General features: G+C 40.4%; 1 protein-coding gene across 4 annotated transcripts in view; it reads right to left on the reverse strand.

Annotated features, from left to right (window-relative positions):
• The window catches only part of LOC109936756 (adenosine kinase), a 503,574-nt gene that overhangs the window by 457,107 nt on the left and 27,201 nt on the right, over nt 1-19,266 (reverse strand). The window contains exon 1 of one of the 4 annotated variants that reach the window (XM_048616271.1): nt 2,907-3,016. The exons of the other annotated variants lie outside the window; for them this stretch is intronic. Within the exon in view, the coding sequence (XP_048472228.1) occupies nt 2,907-2,920 (14 nt within the window). The 5' untranslated portion in view covers nt 2,921-3,016. Of the gene's footprint in view, nt 1-2,906; nt 3,017-19,266 lie in introns of those variants that run through there. 4 annotated transcript variants of the gene reach the window in all.

Consider the following 19,266-nt stretch of genomic DNA (forward strand, 5'->3'; position numbering starts at 1 on the left):
GAGGGAGAGGGAGAGGGAGAGGGAGAGGGAGAGACAAGGGACAAAAAGAAAGATATGATGAAAGATAAAGACAGAAGTGAATGACTTCCCACTTTCCACCCAACAGTAACTGAAGTTTCTACAGAAATTAGCTCGCTGTATTATAAGGCTTGTTCATACACATATGGGATTATGGTTTGACATAATCACATGATTAAAGATCTTCACTTTCTTTTTAAACTTTCAGGCACCCTGTGCATTTTTGTTTTTACTGTGCCAAAATATATTAAAATGGTTAATCTGTTCATTCAGAGGATTCTTTTGCATTAGATGTGCCTGTGCTCCATTTACCTGATTGTGTGTTGAGCTGTAAGATGTTCGATTCATGCCTTTTGACTAAAATTTTGACAGTTAACTTTGGAACCATAAGCCCTCAGTATAAATAAGTGGTATCTGGTGTTTTGACAGGAGCTACTTCATTTATGCAAATCTTGTTCACAATAAGAAATCAGGAGAATGAATCATCAAGAACAGTATGCACAGCTACAGACCGAGAAAGATCTAGGGCTTGCATTGACAATTTATAGAATACGACAAGAAGAAAAGGTTACTTCTACTGTACAACCAGAGGAAAAGTGGAATAATTATGTTTATTACTCCATACGACTACAGCTTAGGTGTATGTTAAAAGGCTTCAAAACACAATAGAAAGTTAGGTCAGAAACTTAGTTGGTTTCATAGTCAAATTCACTTCAAGCATCTTAACGCTCACTAAGTCTTATTCTTGTATCAACTCATGGTCATGGGCCTACATTAGCTCACCAGATGTATGCAAATGATCTGGAATATAAAGCTCCGCATGGCACTTGGCAACTGACCAAAATAACAAACGGAATCAAGAACTGACTGTGTTGGAATTTGTGAAGCAAATGAAACTGCCCATCTTCCATAGTACAATACCATTAAGATCACTGTTCACCATTGTTTTTAGCGAAGCACTGTTGAGGATCTGACATTCAGAAGGAAAAATGCCATGAATTAGCATTACTATCTTGCTTTCTCATGGACATTTCTTAGCACAGACTTCACGTGTCATCAGTTGTCTGTGAAATCAACGTTTATACTTGCAGGTTTAGTTGAATATTAAGAAGTATGATTTCATTTTTTAACTCCAAAAAATTAAACCAAGTTTTTTTTTCATGGCCTATTATATTCAAAAAGTAACTCTTAGCCAACTCAAATGTTCTCCATACATAAACATGATAATTTTACTGTCACTTACTGCTAGACATCGAACAGAGAGGAGTCACTACTTGCAATAAGCCCCACACCAAGTGCTATTTAAAAATATATGGAAAGACATAGGAATAAATTTAAATGTGGTAATATTTCACTGTGCTTACGATTTATGCAAATAATTGGAGCCTGGCTATAGCAAGACAATACATCACCTGCTCTTTTTAAACAGGACACCATGATTTTCATATTTATTATTCTGCATGGATTATAATTATGGCTGACTGGAAGTGCATTTGTTTCAATTTTTTTAAAAAAAGTCAACTATTGCACTGCAAATGCCATAAGATGCCCTGACTTAAAAACCATTGCCATCCAAATCTACTTTTTAAGAATCCATCTTTAAGCAATTGAACTACAATGGGTTATCATTCAGATTTTTCAAGTTACATTTCTGGCTTTTTTCCTTACAAGTTAAGGATTTAAGTGATGTAGCTACCGAATTAATTTGACTATTGACCATTGTGAAGTTTGGGAATTATCTAGAAGACCTGGAGCTGAATTACTGAAATACAGCCAAGAACCAAATGCATCACCCACTGGATATGAGGTCACCCCACAAGGTAAATTCCCAACTTCTGAGCCATCACATACATAGCAGAGAGTGTTTGTTTAGCAACCGTTTGTTTAGAGGGAATAATGGACAAATTGTCAATTTAAATTGATGTTGCATTTCCACCCACTGCAATCTTGTATTTTTGTAATTTAAAATAGAGAACACTTTAACATCGTATAACAAAACCAAAAAACTTAGTTTTGATCAACATGCTGTTACTTCAAACCGTGCACTTTTCAGCATTAAGCCCACGAGAACTCTCAAAAGACACTGGATCCGTCACAAACCAACAGCGACAAGGAGAAGTTGGGATTTTAAACTTCGGAACTCATCAAATAACTCGTTCTAAAAGCACATGCTACACGTGGTATAATTTCCTGGCGGTAGGGGAACGTAAGACGTTATGCCTTAGCGCAAGTTTAAATGAAAAAAAATCTCACGATAAAGATGAAATAATTTCAATTCTCCAAGATAGAATTATTCTTATCAGAGCAATTTTGGCATTGGGGTCCTGTTTAAGTGGTTCGGGTATGGAAGAACATAACGTAATATGTAAAAACAAGCTATGATTCAAAGTGTTGAAGTTGAATGATTTTAGCGTCAAAAGGAGATGCTCTGGACGAAACACCACAGAACTTGAAGATGCCATTCCCCTATTGGAAGGGTCGTTTGAAGTCGTGAATTTGGAGAGCGCGCAGCGAAACAGTCCCTTTCGCCACATGAAGAGTAGCCCAAGGAGAGGGGTTGACACGTTATATCTTCAATGATTTTATTACGGTCTGTCGCTGTCAGTACGCAAGGGATCGTTCCTCTGTGCAACAGGTGCTTCAAGACATGCATCTCGAAAATGCTTGACTCGAGACTGCGCATTAAATAACCCGACTATGGTTGCTGCAATATTGAATCAAGTGTATATCTCCTACTTATTGCATTCACAGCAGCTGATAGCGACTACAACTGACAACAGTTGTAAAGGGTAAAAAGGCCACAAGACATGAAAAAAATGTTTAAAAAAATACAGCATCGATAAAATTAGATACATTCATGGATCCGTACGTAATTAGTAATTATTTACCTCAAGCATGTCATGGTTCTTTTAGGTTGCCGGATGTGGTATAAGAACAGCTTGAATGAGCAAATACACCTCGCCGCCAGTTTGAGATTCAAGCTCGTGTCTCTCCGCAAACTGACATCCGTGAAATGTATCAAACTAACCTGGAACCGGAAACCCCGCCCCCACTGCTGCCCATTCATTCGCAACATCCATTCACAACGTCGCAAGCGCTTGCAAGTACTCTGATTGACGGGTCCGATGTCCAATCAGCCCACCCCTTTGAAGCATTTTCCACTTGAGTTCTTCACGTCAGTGATTCTGGGTTGTTTGCAGCCTTTTTAAAACAAACAAGCTTCTTGCAAGCATGATCAAATTAACGATGCTCCACTTTAACAACGCGGAAAGCATCCAGAGGTCAGGAAAACTCTCCTTGCTCATTAACATTAACGTCAACTTCTTTAATTATTTCATAATACGCTGTTCTGTAGCCTCTAAAAACGTTAAATAGTAAACCTTGTACAATTTACACACAAGTGGGCAGATTTGCAAACGATATGGAAAAACTCCAAGCTATTTAGAAAGACGGTTCTAAATAAGAACACACGTATCAACTTTTTTTTAGAATGGCAAAAACAAATAAACCAATAAATTCAATAAACCAGCAGATACTTGCATTTGTCAGTACTCCGAATTCCATCTGATGCAAAAAGGAATATTTATAAAAGGACCACGAGAATGAAAATATTCTTTAAAACTTTGTGAATATTTATGCATTGCAAAGCAAGTAAAACTTTAACCATCAAAACACGCCCAAATCCTCTACTTTCTTCTACTCTTCAAAATTTGAAAGGCAACTAGTTTTGCTCCACTTTCTCAAATCATTTTCCTTTATAACAAATAAAGAATAAAAGTAGGCCACTCAGTCCTTGAAAAATGATGGCTAATCAGATTTTAATTTCAATTCCACATTCCTGTATCTCCACAGTAATTTCACCACTTTGGTAATCAAAAATCCAACTATCTCCAATGTCTTTTGAGGAAGAGAATTCCACAGACTCTCAATCTTCAGAGAAAAGTCTCCCTATTTCTGTCTAAATGGGCAACACCTTATTTTAAAGTATGGCAAATAGCTCTAGATCTTCCCACTGGAAGAAACATCCCTTCCACATCCATCCAAATCAAGTCCCCTCAGGCTGTTGTATATTTCAATATATCACATTTGACTCTTCTGAACTCCAGACATATAGGCTAGACAGATAAGGACTTTTTTCAAATTAATCTGCTCTTTCCATGTATACAGTCACATGAGGTCTCACCAATGTCCTGTACAACTGAAGCACAACTTCCTACTTGCGCATTCAATTCTCCTGACAATAAAACACAACATTGTTAGCTTTCCTAATTACTTGGTGTAGCTGCATACCAGCCTTTTGCCATTTATCCAAGAGGATACCCAGGTCCCCTCTGCATCTGAGTTCTGCAACCTCTCACCAGATTTTTTTCAGTCTTCTTCCTCCCACAACGCACAATTTCACACTTTCCCACATTGTCATCCATTTGCCAGATCTTAGCCTGCTCACTTAAAAAGGATATGGATAGGTTAAGTCTCTTAACGTTGCTCTTCATAACTCACTTTCCTACCTATCTTTGTGTTATCAGCAAATTTAGCTACCATAGCTTCAATCCCTTCATTCAAATTATTTATGCACGTTTTAAAAGTTAAGGCCCCAGCACTTATCCTTGTGGCACACCACTCACGACATCCTGCCAACCTGAAAAAGTCCAATTCATTCCCACTTTCTGCTTCCTGTTAGCCAGGCAATCTTCAATCCATGCCAACATCTTACCCCCTAGAACATTAAGGGTTATTGAGGAAAATAAAAGCTAATGTAGCACTTATCAAATGCCTGCTGAAAATCTAACTACAAGACATCCACTGGTTCCCCCTTTATCCATAGCAGTATCTACTTCTTCAAAGAACATTAATACATTAGTTAAACATGATTCCCCTTTGTTGTAATCATGTTTATTCTGCACGACTATCTTGAACTTAATCAACTGCCCTGATGTAATAACATCTTTACTAATAGCTTCCAACATTTTCCCTAGACGTTCAGCTAACCAGTCTGCAGATTCCTGCTTTCTGCCTCACTCCTATCTTGCATAAGTGAGTTCCATTAGCTGTTTTCCAACCTAAAGGAACCTCCCCCAAATCTATTGAGTGTGGAAAATTAAAACCAACATATCAAACATCTTACTCACTACTTAAGACCTTAAAATGAAATCCATCAGGACCTGGGGACTTGTTATTTGGATAGCAGGGAAGCAATGCATGTGTTACATTTGGACTTCCAGAAGGCATTTGACATGGTCTCTCATAGAAAAGCTTAGCCATAAGATATAAGCCTACGGTGTTGCCAACAGTATATTAGCATGAACAGAGATTTGGCCAAAGCGCAGGAAGCAGTGAGTGGGGATAAGGGATTGTTTTTAAGGCTAGCAACCTGGAACCTGTGGGACTCCAGCACTGGGACCTTAACTATTTACAATATATGTTAACGAAGTGGAGGAAGGAAGTGAATGTGCTGTAGTCAAATTTGCAAATGATGCAAAAAAAAGTGGAAATGCAGTTTCCGAGAGAGGTACAAACAGTTTAGAGATATTGATAGGTTAAGTAAGAGGGCAAAAAGTTGGCAAATGGAATATAATATAGGAAAATATGAAGTCATTCATTTTGGAGTGAGAACAAAGGAAGAGTATTATTAAAAATGGAGAAAAGCTATACAAGATGCAACAGAAAAGGGAAGTAGGCAAGGTCTGACAACTGTACACGGTGCTGGTGAGACCATATGCAGACTGCCACAAGCAGTTTTGACCCCCTTATTTAAGCAAAGATATCGTTTCATTGGAGGCAGTTCACAAAAGGTTCATGAGGATGATCCTTGGTTTGAAGGGATTGTCATATGAACAAAGGTGCAACAGGGTGGCACCTTACTCATCGGAATTTAGAAGAATGAGAGACGATCTCACCCAACAATGCACAACACATATAGGATTCTTAATGGGCGAGACAGGGTAAATGCTGAGAGGATGTTTCCCCTCATAGTAAAGTCTTGGACAAGAGGACAGTCTCAGAAAGGGGTTCCAATTTAAGATTGAAATGAGGAGGAATTTCTTCTGAGAGTTCAGTATCTTTTGTAACTCTTTGCCACAAAGACCTGTAGGGGCAGAGACCTGGTGTATTTTTGAACTGAGATAGATAGATACTTATCAATAGAGGAATTGAGGGTTATTGGCAATGGCAGGAAAGTGGATGAGCAATTTCGGATCTGCCATGATCCTATTTAAATGGCAGAGCAAGCTTAAGGGGGCAAATGGCCTAATGTTGTTCCTATTTCTTGTTGGACCTGCGACCATAATTTACTCAGTACTACTTCCCTGGTAATTGCTTTTTTTTTGTTGAGTACTTCCCTCCCTTTCAATTCCTGATTCATGGCTATTTCCAGTTATTACCTGAATCCTCTCCAGTGAAGACCCATGCAAAATATCTATTCAGTTTGTCTGCCAAATCTTTTACCTCCAGTGCTAACTCTTCAGACTAAATTTCCTATAGTACCAACACTTAGTTTGTTTATTCTTTTTCAATCATCTGAAGAAACTTTTTCTATCTACCTTTAGATTTTGGCAAACGTTCTCATATTCTAAGGTTTCTTCCCTTCTTAATCTAATAATACTTCAGTTTTCTTTCAACCATTCTGTCCAATCTTGTGACCTGGCACCTATCTTTGCAAAATTTTATGTTGAACTTTCAATTTGATACTTCAACTTTTCTTCTAAAAAAAGTTAACCATGGATGGCGAGATGTTCTTTTTTGTTGGAATGTTATCTATTCTGCACTTTCGGCAATATCCCTTTACATGTTTGCTACTACATCTCTAGTGATTTATCCCTGAACCTAAATGCCAATTCACTTTTGCTAGTTCGGTTTTCATGCGGTCATAACTGACCTTGTTTAAGTTCAAAACAGTGGTCTCGGACTCACACTTCTTTCCCTGAAACTCTATGTAGCACTCAATCATATTATGGGCACTGCTACCGAGGGCTGCTTTCACTACAAGATTGGTAATTAATCCTATCTGATTGATCAAAACCAAATCTAATATAGCCTGTTGTCTGGTTGGTGGCATAACATGCTGATTTGACGAAATGTTCCGCAAACATTCAATGAATTCCTCATCTAGTCTATTTTGTGCCGTCTGATTTTTCCAGTCTGTATGTAGGTTAAAATTTGTTACGATAATTGCTGTACCCTTTTTTACAAGCTCCTATTATTGCTTCTTGCTACTCTGTCTTACCATGTGGATACTGTTAGGGATTTTATACACAACTCTCACAAATGATCTCATCTTCATCATTCTTCATCTCTGCCCAGAATGCTGCTATGTCCTCGTTTCCTGAATTTAGGTCATCCATCTCTTGCATCAATATCATCTTTAATTAACAGAGCCACACCTCCACTCTTTCACAGGGACCTGACCTTCCTAACATGGCACAGACCCTTTAATTTTCAGGTCCCAATCTATTTCATGTCAACCACATCTCCAATGCGGCCACTAGATCATACTTATTATCTGAAATTGTATTCCAAGTTTGTTTGTTTTGGATGAATATGGAATTCAAATGTCCTTTTCTTGCTTCTGTAATCGAGTCTTATCTGACAATTTGCTCTCAGATCTGCACTCTCTGTCACTTCCTATCATTGTTCATCATTTCTCACATTAATTCATTTCTCTGCTGCATTTTCTCCACTCTAAATCACAAAATAAGCTAAAGGCAATTGACGATGCGAGCACAGTACAGAAAAAAATGTTAACACTACAACTATGCTGTCACTCGTATACCAATGCAAAGGGATGTCTGTCTACTAAAGCAGAAACCTCAAAAAGGAGGTCAAACACCAACTTGAATTTGTACAAAAATATACAGCATTTATTCCAATGCTGCCTTTGAAGATAATGTTTCATTTAGAAAGAATATATTTACAGACCTGGTTCTCTTTTGCAAAAACTTAAAAAACCTAGATTGTAAGGATACTTGATTTTCATACATCACCTTGCGGCTGCTTAGGTCAATATTTGTGATGTAGTTTGAATGCAGTATTGCACTCTAAGTGGTAACATACAGGGTTCAAGAGGAACAGAAAAGGCCAAGTAAAAGCTGTTCACATTGGGTAGCTTCTAATTGTCCAGCCTTTTCTGATCTATTCCCTTCTCTTATCCAAATCTGACATCTACAGGTGCAAAGCTTTACACGAGAACATATGCATACTCAAAGGTTTTTGGATAGTATACTTTCTGGGCCATCACCAAACAGGGAATCTCTTTGTAATGTGAATAAAATGGCACCAAATCCCAGGATACAAAATAATTAAATGGAATATGAAATGCAGAGCCAGAACCAAGATTCTGCAAGCCACCTTTTAATAACATTGCATTCTAATGAACAAAGCAAAATCAAAACATTGAGCTTTTCATAAATAAACTCAGTACTCACACGCTTCAGTTACTAATTTATTTCTGAAATATGTGGACCATCTTTGCCCAGACTTCTTGTCATTTCTTCATGACAAAAATTTTAGGAATGTTGTACTCCCTGGTTGCATGCTTGCTACAGTGGATGCAAACAAAAGTGTTGTCACTGTTGGGCATAACTGGATCTATACCTCTCCCCCTTGTCTCTGACAAACTAGCTCTTAGTGCAGTCTCAAATGTCTCTGCAGCATCTCTAGCATTTCTGTATCTGGCCTGCAGTTCTCATTGGTAATAATCAATCAATGTAACACACAGAGAAAGGCTTTCCTTGGTGAGCTTCTGTTCCATTTTGGTGTAGAACACCATCTTGGGCAAACAACTGTCATCCATTCGGGCAATGCTCAATTTGGTTATTTCCAGGACTTCAATGTCTGTGATGCAGTCCTGACAATGGATCAGAGGATGCTGTGAAGTCAGCACTGATGGAAGCACTGTGTTGGCATTACAGGAACCATGGCTTAACACCACACAAAAAAGTAGTCATGAGGACTGCAGCTTTGCATAGAGTTTGGTCCGTTCTCTAAGGCTGTGGTTGCTTCACACTCATTCAGCATCAGTGAGTGGTTTGCTTTTGAAAGTCTATTGTCCACTTCCTCATCTACAGTAGCATCAAATGAAATGACGCTCACCAAACTGGCAAATTGTTTAACAGCATTCAGCTTGGGTTGCCTCAACATCAAAGCTAAGTGATATTCTTCAGGGTGTATTCTATATTCTTGGGATGCAAGTTGACACTGCAGGACTTCAGTTTTCTTCAGTTTGAAGAATTATGCTGCTCTCTTGTTATACGTTTCAGGTCTGCTTCAAAGCAAACTAGGAGAGCACAGTTAGTGAAAGCGAATCACAATGAGCTTCACCTGTTTCATTGTGTGAGCTTGAAAAAAAAATGTCTGACAAGTAAATATCATAAGATCTAGTGTTGCCTGTTGCATCATCACATTCAGGCTGGCAGATAAGGTCAGGTCAGCACACATCCCTGCTTCACACCACTGATTCAGAAGAGATTTGAAAGATTGCTCTTGTGCTTGACTTGACAATACACATTTCATGAAACTGCATCACTGAAGGCAGAAATCTGTTTGGGCATGTTTTTTTTAAAAAACAAGCAGTTTCCCAAGTGCATCTTTACTCTGTCAAATACCTTGGCAAGGTAGGCAGAGTAGTGTAGGCGGTGTTTGGTACACTTGCCTTTATTGGTCAGTGAACTGAGTATAGAAGTTGGGAGCTCATGTGGTGGTTGTACTGTTAGGCCAATTTTTGAATATGCATTCCATTCTGGTCACCCTGCTACATGAAAGATGTTCTGAAACTTGAAAGGGTGCAAGGTGCAGAAGAGATTTACAAGGATACTGCCAGGATTGGAAGGTTTGAGCGATAGTTGGGGGCTGAACAGGCAGGGACTATTTTCCTGGTGCATCAGAGGCTGAGGAGTGACCTCAGAGGTTTATACAATCATGACAGGCATAGACAGGGTGAAAAGTCAACGTCTTTTTCCCAGGGTAGAGGAGTCCAAAACTAGAGGGCAAAGGTTTATGGTGAGGGGAAAGATAGAAAAAAAAGGGACCTAAAGGGCAACATTGTCATCACACAAAGGGAATGAGCTGCCAGAAGTCATGGTAAAGGCTGATACAATTACAAAAGTTAAAAGACATCTGGATGGGTACATGAATAGGAAGAGTTTAGAGGATATGGGCCAAATGCTGGCAAATGGGACACTAAATTAGCAGCACATGTGGTTGGTATGGAATTGGACTGAAAGGTCGCTTTTCATGCTGTGCATGTCTATGACTCTACTAAAACGATATACAGGTCTTTATTTGGTTCATAATAGTTTTCTAGAATTTTTTAGAATGCTAATACCATGACTGTGGTGTCTCCATTTGCTCTGAAGTCACATTGGCTTTCTAGGAGCTTTTCTATAATGGTAGGCACAAAGTTAGTCTGATGTATTCTGGCCAGGATCTTCTAAACAGTAGAAAAGAAGTTCATGAGGTGCTGTAAGAATCGATAACGGCAAAAAGGTCTTGGGGAATCCCAATCCATTCCCAGCAGGCAATGAAAAACCCACCATGCTTGGTAGTCAGGCAGGTCTCCCAGCCTTCAAAGCTTCAGCTGGAATGCCATTGACTCCAGGCTTTGTTGCTCTTCATCTGGTTGACTGCTGTCACATTTTCTTCCAAAGTGGAGCTCTCATTCATTCTTACTTGACAAGCTGCTGTTGGATGCGGTTGATGGCAGTGCTTCAAAGTCCCCCAAAAGGCAATCCAGGGATGATTTCTTATTGGTATGTAGGGTCCTGCCATTTGTGCTCCTCAGAGTCTTCTATTTTTATTTGGTAGGCTTGACTATAGACTCTTTTCTTCATAGCCAGCTGGCTGAGGATAAGCGCAATGAGCTGACCATTTTATTGATAGCGGTCTTCAGATTTCCTCATTTTCATGAAACCACTCCACCTTCAGCACCAAGAAGAACAGGAAGACTTCATTGGAAGTATTATGTACTGCAATTCTAACATACTCTTGGGGTCCACCTGAAGTGGAATCAGCAGGGACAGCAGGACATTCCAGTTTGCTTTTAAGGTTCCTTGATACATAATTGCTGCAAGATGAGGTTTGCAAGTTATTGGCTCAATTTCTTTCATGCATCGTCTCTGGGTTTGTTCTCCAGCTTAGGTTTGAAATAAGCAAAACAAGCCTGTGAGCTGTATCACAGTCAGCACTGGGCATGGCTTGAGTAGCAAGACATCCTTTACGTCACAGTGGCACAAGAAATTGGAGTCCATCAGGTGCTAGTGCTTACAGCGAGGATCTATGAAGACTTTTTTTTCATTGAAAAGGTGTTGGTTCATACAGTGGCATTACTGACCAGAGTTTCACCTGAATATCTCCATCTTCATTGCAGTTTTCAACTCCATGTTATTTGGGTGCTCCCTTCCCGCCAGGCTACCATGGCCAACTCTGGCACGGAAGTCAATGACAATTTTGTCCTTGAGTGAGATATTCCAAATGACTTCCTGAGATACGTGCAGAAATTTATCCTTGTCAATAAGCTGAAGGTTGGTGCATGAACGCTCCTCTCCAATTTAGAAGCACGCAGCCCTCTTCTTTACTTCCAGGTGATGATGGTACCTCCATGTCATCAAAATGATTTAACATCCTGAGCCATGTTCATGCAAGATTGGAACTGCTTCTTTCAGTCTTATCTTACACATGTTTTCACTTACTTCCCATCACGACAGGATTTGTGTTGTAGAGTTGCGTTGGATTATTTTTCTGTTCTGCTAGCACAAGGGAGCTTTAGGATGGCGCTCAGTTTGCACTAATTGACCTCACTTTTTGAGCCTTGAGTTCATCTGCCGAGGCACAGCAAACTAACAGCTAAGTCACGAAGTCATGGATTTGGATTTAGAGTTTCCCTCTCCTTAGGTGGGGTTGGTGACCAAGGCTTGAGAAAACCCTACTTGCCATGCTGTTTTATCCATAGATTGTAAATCAACAACCACAATCTAGGGTGTGGCACACTTTTGGTCCAGAACATGAACGTTTTGGTCACGTGTCTTGGAATCCTTCCATCTTGGTCGTCATCTTTTACAAGAAAGACATCCATCCAGTGGTGTCATGTTCATCATTCTCCCCTCACTACTTTTGTCCCTCAAGTGAGAAGCATTGGAGGGGGTGGTACTTGTGGCCACTAGTGAGAATTGGATATAGGTGTAATGGTTCCAGCCCATCCCGTGAGCAGAATACAGCCGACTGAAGGTACAAGGATACTACCTCTGACACTCCAAGTGCAGACCAAATAAAACATACGTGGGCCTTCTATAAGGAACACACAATTTATACACATACATCTGACCTGCAGGCACAGGATAAGTAATACCCAATCAGATTGAGAAGTTTTCAAATAAGCATTTTAATGAATGCATTAAAACACTTCAAGACAGGACAAAGGTTAATCGTGGTGTTGTGCTTTAATTGTATTTTATACTTTCTTCTCTGCTTAAAATCCTATTTTTGACACCAAAATGCTGAAGGACAAAATAATAAATGAATTATTCCAGAAATCCTCGTGATTCATGGAGAAAATGTAGCTATATGTGCTCCTTGCAAAATATTAACTATCAAGTGACAACCAAGATTTGACATTTCAAAACAATTTATCATTGAAACTATTAGCACCACCTAGTGTATCGCAAGGATAACAGCAACATAAGTCTTTTTTTAACTATGGGATTCTCCATTATAAAACACTCAGAATCCGTACAGTGTGGAAGCAGGCCATTCAACCCATCAAGTCCACAACGACCCTCCAGAGAGCATCCCACCCAGACCCCATAATCCTGCTTTACTCACGGCCAATCCACCTAATCTGCAGACTGTGGGAGGAAACCCACATAGAGAAGGGGAGAATGCGAAACTACATAGTTGCCCAAGGGTGGAACACAACCCAGGTCCCTGGTACTGGAGGCAGCAGTGCTAACCACTGAGCCACTGTCCCACCCTCAAAAAAAAATTGCTTTAGAACTTCTAAATGGAAGATGTGACATGTATTGCTTAAGAATTTGGTGTGTATATTAAAGCAGTTATATTTCTTTACTGTTCACAGACAGGTTGTTTCCATTCCCCTAGTTACTTGCATCTTCACAATACAGTACTATTCTGGTCTTGTTTGTGCTTGAGCTACAAGTCCTAGTTTCTCACCAAACGTGACCATCAACTAAACACAAGGCCACTTTACAGTATACCCAGCATATTATTCCCCGATCCAAAATCTGCAACCATATGACCATGAAGCGAGGGCCACAAATTTGCAGTAGTTAAAGGTACCAAGGAAAATGGAACAAAGGTCGAGAGTTGTGTGCAGATCAGGAAAAAATGCGCTCAGAAAACATCTGTTTCGCCAAGTGAAGAAGTCAATTTATAGAGTGCACAGATTTAACGTGATTAGTAGAAAGATTAGAGGGAACATGAGGAAAAATATTTCACTCAGACAGTAGTGGATATCTTTGGAATTTGCTGACCAGTTCAGTGGTTGAAGCAGAGAGGAAATTTTAGAAGCTATTGAAGATGGTTCAAGAGATTGCTGAAGTCGACAGTTTTGTGAAAGAGAAATCACATTTAACCAATCTAATGGAGTTTTTGAGGGAGGAAAATGTGCTGTGCATAAAGGGGAACCAGTGATGTACTGAAAGTAGATTTTCAAAAGACATTTGATAGAATGTTACATCCCAGGTTATCGCAGAAAACAGAGTTCATGGTGAACGGGTAGAATATTAGCATGGATAGATAATTGGAAAGCTAACAGTAAGTAGAGAATGAGCATAAATTGATCAAGTTGGCAAGATTTAACAAGGTTCGAGGAGATTTGTAGCTAGGGTTGTGGATGCTGTGGTTGGTTCGTTCGCCAAGCTGGTTCGTTCATTAGCAGATATTTCATTACCCTGCTGGGTAACATCATCAGCACAGCTCTGATGAAGCGCTGCGGTTTTGTCCTGCCTGATATTTAAACTCTGGCAACTGTTGGAGTTGATTACCTCATTACCAGTTTTTCTTCGCAGTGGTGTACATATAGGGTCTAATTCTACGTACTTATTGATGGCCTTCTTGGTGGAGAGGCCTGGTTCTCTCGAGTTTAAATACCAGGCAGGAAAATACCAGGGGTTCTGAAATAGATAGGGAGAGAGGGGGAGATGGATAGAAGATGAATAGAGGAGAAGATGGGTGGAGAGGAGACAGACAGGTCAAAGAGGCGGGGATGGAGCCAGTAAAGGTGACTGTAGGTGGGGAGTTAGGGAGGAGATAGGTCAGTCCAGGGAGGACGGACAGGTCAAGGGGGCGGGATGAGTTTGTCAGGTACTTCATCCAAGGCTGCTTTAATGATGTTACCCAGCAGGGTAATGAAACGTTTGCGAACTGACGAACGTGCTGAGCGAGCAAACCAACCACAAGATTTAACAAATGCATACCAAAGGGATATACCTGGGACTTCAACCTGTTTCCAACTCACAAATTCCCTTCATCAAAGTATCGAACATACACTTGCTAAATGTGGCTGATGACAGCTTTCGAAGAATACTAGACAAAAAGAACTAACTAGAGAACAAAGGATCAACCAAGCGGAGGCGTGGGGACCACTTTGCAGAACACCTACGCTCGGTTCGCACTAAACAACTGCACCTCCCAGTCGCGAACCATTTCAACTCCCCCTCCCATTCCTCAGACGACATGTCCATCCTAGGCCTCCTGCAGTGCCACAACGATGCCACCCGAAAGTTGCAGGAACAGCAACTCATATTCCACTTGGGAACCCTGCAGCCCAATGGTGTCAATGTGGACTTCACAAGCTTCAAAATCTCCCCTCCCCCTACCGCATCCCAAAACCAGCCCAGCTCGTCCCCGCCTCCCTAACCTGTTCTTGCTCTTGCCTATCCCCTCCTCCCACCTCAAGCCCCACCCCCATCTCCTACCTGACAACCTCATCCCGCCCCCTTGACCTGTCCGTCCTCCCTGGACTGACCTATCTCCTCCCTAACTCCCCACCTACAGTCACCTTTACTGGCTCCATCCCCGCCTCTTTGACCGGTCTGTCTCCTCTCCACCCATCTTCTCCTCTATTCATCTTCTATCCACCTCCCCCTCTCTCCCTATCTATTTCAGAACCCCCCTTCCCCTCCCCCACTTCTGAAGCGGGGTCCAGGCCCGAAATGTCAGCCTTCCTGCCCCTCTGATGCTGCTTGGCCTGCTGTGTTCATTCAGCTATACACCTTGTTATCTTAAAGGATCAAGCTAGATACCAGGCCACACTAGACTGGATATTGTATCAGCAGAAAGGAATAATTGACAATCTCGCTGTGTGAGGCCCCTTGGAGAAGACTGACTTTGTGATTGAATTCTTCGTTAAGGTGGAGAATGACATTGTCGATTCTGAACCTAGGGCCCTGAATTAAAATAAAGGAAAGTACGATTGTGAGGCACAAGCTGGCTACAATATATTGGGCAATGTTACTTAAAGGGGTGACAGTGAATAGGCAATGGCAAACATTTAAAAAGGTGCATGGAAGAACTGTAACAATTGTTTATTCCTGCCTGGCACAAAAATGAAACTGGAAAGGTCGCCCAACCACAGATAACAAGGAAAATTAGAGAGTGTTAGATCCAAGAACTGAGCATACAAATTGGCCAAAAAAGGCAGCAGACCTGAAGATTATGAGTTTAGATTTCAGTAAAGAAAGATAAAAAGGATTAAAAGAGGGAAAATACAGCATGAGGCACAGGAACTGATTGTAAAACCTTCTATTAATATGTGAGGAGAAGATTAGTGAAGACAAATGTAGGTCTATTTCAATCAGAAATGGGGTAGATTGAATGGGGAACAAAAAATAGAAGACCAATAAATACATTTTGGTTCTATCTTCACAAAGCAGGACAAATAATTTCCCAGAAATGTTGGGGAACTGAAGTTCTAATGAGAGGGAGGAAGCCAAGGAAATCCGTATTAGTAGGGAAACTGTTGGCATCAAAAGGCAGATAAAGCCCTGTGGTAGATGGCAGATTATTTCAGTAAAAGGCCCTAGATATAGAGGATGCATTGATGGTCATCATTCAAGATTCTGGAACAGTTCCTGTGGACTGAAGGGCATCTAATGGAACTATTTTTAAAAAAAAAAAGACGTAGAGAGAAAACAGGGAATTATAGGCCAGTTATCCTGACGTCAGTAGTGGAAGAAATTCTAGAATCCATTGTAAAAGATTAAATAGCAGAGCACTTAGGAAACAGTAACAGAATCGGATAGAGTTAACATTGTTTTACAAAAGGAAAATCATGCTTGACAGACCTACTGGAATTTTTTTGAGGATTTAACAAACAGGGAGTCAGTGGATGTCATTTACCTGAACTTTCACAAAGCTTTCAACAAGGTTCCAAAGACATTAGTTTGTAAAATTGAAGAGCACTAGATTTGGGGTAGTGTAGTGACAAGGATAAAGGACTGTTTAAGAAGGTACCAAAGAATAGGAATAAACAAGTCTTTTTCCAATTGGCAGAAAAGGGATGAGTGGGATACTGCAGGGATTGATGCTTGGACCCTCGCTATTCATAACATATTATGAATTTAGATGAGGGAACTAACCGTAACATCTCCAGGTTTTCAGATTACACAAAGACAGGTAGGAGCGAGAATTGTGAGGAAGATGATGAGATACATAAGTGTGATTTGGACAAGTTGAGTAGGTGGGTAAATGCAAGGCAGCTGAAGTATAGGGATAAATATGAGGTTATCCATTTCGGTAGCAAAAAGACAAAGGCAGGTTGTTATCTGAATGGTGAACAAGTAGAAAGGAGAATGTGCAGCGAGACCAGAATGTCCTTGTATACCAGTCACTCAAAGTAAGCATGTAAGTGCAGAAGGTGATCAAGAAAGCAAATATTTTGTTGGTCTTAACAGCAGATGTATACAGGAGCAGGGATGTCATAATTCAATCATAGAATTGCCTTGGTGAGACCCCACTTGAACTACTGTATGCAGTCTTGGTCGTCTTAACTGAGGAAGGATGTTCTGGCTCTGGACGGAGTGTAATGAAAATTTACCAGACTAATTGCTGGGATAGCAGGACTAACATGACAAGGGAGACTTGATTGGTTAGGAATATTTTCACTAGTGTTCAGAAGGACGGGGGTGGTCTCAAAAGAAACTGATGAAATCCAAACAGGACTAGACAGGGTGAACACAGGAAGGATGCTCCCAATGACCAGGGAGTCCAAATCAGGGGTCACAGTTTAAGGAAAACAGGTTAGCTGTTAAAGGACTGAGTGGAGGAGAAATATCTTCACCCAGAATGACAAGCCTAGACTTTTCTGCTACTGTTGAGGCTAAATCATGGAATATTTTCAAGGAGTTACAGCTGAAAAGAACAAAGAGTAAGGGGAAAAAATACAAGAACGTGGTACTGAGTTGGATGATCATCCATGATCAGAGTGAACAGTGTAGCAAGCTTGAAGGGTTGCATTGCCTAATGCTGCACATATTTTCTACAAATATTTCTAAATGCTGTGCTATTACATCCTTCAGAATAAACTCTAACATTTCCCAGTAACACATGTTAAGCTGATTGACCTCTCAATAACTGGTTTTGTTTTCTTGCCTTGGTTAAAAAAGGTGTTCCTTTGGCAGTTTTCAAATTCTCAGACTTTTCTGGAATCTAAGGATTCATGAAAGATGAATACCAGTGCATCCACCATCTCTGCAGTTACTTCTTTTAATATCCTAGGAAGGATCTCAGGTTCCAGGGGATGTTTTTGTCATTAGCCCTATTAGTTTCTCCAGCTCTTTTTCATTCGTAATAATTATTGTATTTATCTCTTCATCTTGTCCCTTGATTATTTAGTATTTTTGGAATGCCGTTAGTGTCTTTCACATTGAAGACTGATGAAAAGTATTTATTCAGCTCCTCAACCATTTCTTAATTCCTCATTATTTCTACAGCTTTGTTGTCCTATGTAAACTTTCGCTGCTCTGTTCCTTTTTATACATTTAAAGTAACTCTTGCAATCCATCTTGAGTTTGCAGCTTCACCTTCAAATTTTTTTTGTTATCTTTTATGGTTTTTAAGCCTTTTCCCATCCTCTGGGATACAACTAGTCTTTATCAAATTGAAAAAAAAAGTACAATGCGGCAGTGTCCTTAGGCCCAATTTGTCCATGCCGAACAGGTTTCCAAATTAATCTAGTCCCAGTTGCCTGCACTCGGGACAAATCCCTTTAAACCTTGCCTATTCATGTAGCTGTCCAAATGTCTTCTAAATGTTGTAATTGTACCCACCTGTACCACTTCCTCTGGCAGTTTGTTCCATATATGCACCACCGTGTGAAAAAGTTGTCCTTCGGGTCTCCTTTAAATCATTCCCCTCTCACCTTAAACATACGTCCTCGAGCAGTGGACTTCCCCACCCTTGGGAAATGACCTTTACTATTCACCTTACCTATTCCCCTCATGATTTTATAAGCCTCTGTGAAGTCATCCCTCAGCTTCCAATGCCCCAGGGGAAAAAATTCCCAACTTAACCAGCCTCTCCCTACAGTTCAAACCTTCTAGTGTCGTTAACATAATAAATAATTTTTGCAACCTTTTCAGTTTAATAATATCCTTCCTTTTGAAGAACAACCAGAATTGTACATGCTATTCCCAAAGTGGCCTTACCAATGTAACCTACAGCTGTAATATGATGTCTCAACTCAATGCTCTGACTGATGAAGGCAAGCATGCCAAATGCCTTCTTCATCACCCTGTCTGTGATATCACTTCCAAGGAACTATGTGCCTGAACCCCTAGGTCTCTGTTTGACAAAAATCCCAGGGATCCACCATTAAATGTGCAAGTCCCACCCTGGTTTGTCTTCCCAACATGCAACACCTCGCATTTATCTGCCATTCCTCGATCCACTGGCTTGCTCCAAGACATGAAGTATCTTCAATGTCCATCATTGTTCCTTGACTGCCTTTGCTGCTACACTCCTTTCCCAGTTCACTCCAGCTAGCTGTGTCTTCATTCCTTTGTAATTACTTAAGTTCAGTACAATTGTTTCCAACCCAAGTTCCTTCTCCTCAAACTGAATGCTAAATTCTACCATGTTATGATCAGTGCCTTCAGGGATATTATACTCAGATTATTTTTTAGACCTGTCACATTACACATCAGAGATAGTAGGAACTGCAGATGCTGGAGAATCTGAGATAACAAGGTGTAGAGCTGGATGAACACAGCAGGCCAAGCAGCATCAGAGGAGCAGGAAAGG

The sequence above is a fragment of the Rhincodon typus genome, chromosome 34 (genome assembly GCF_021869965.1).
Source record: "Rhincodon typus isolate 14 chromosome 34, sRhiTyp1.1, whole genome shotgun sequence".
NCBI classification, from domain to species: domain Eukaryota; kingdom Metazoa; phylum Chordata; class Chondrichthyes; order Orectolobiformes; family Rhincodontidae; genus Rhincodon; species Rhincodon typus.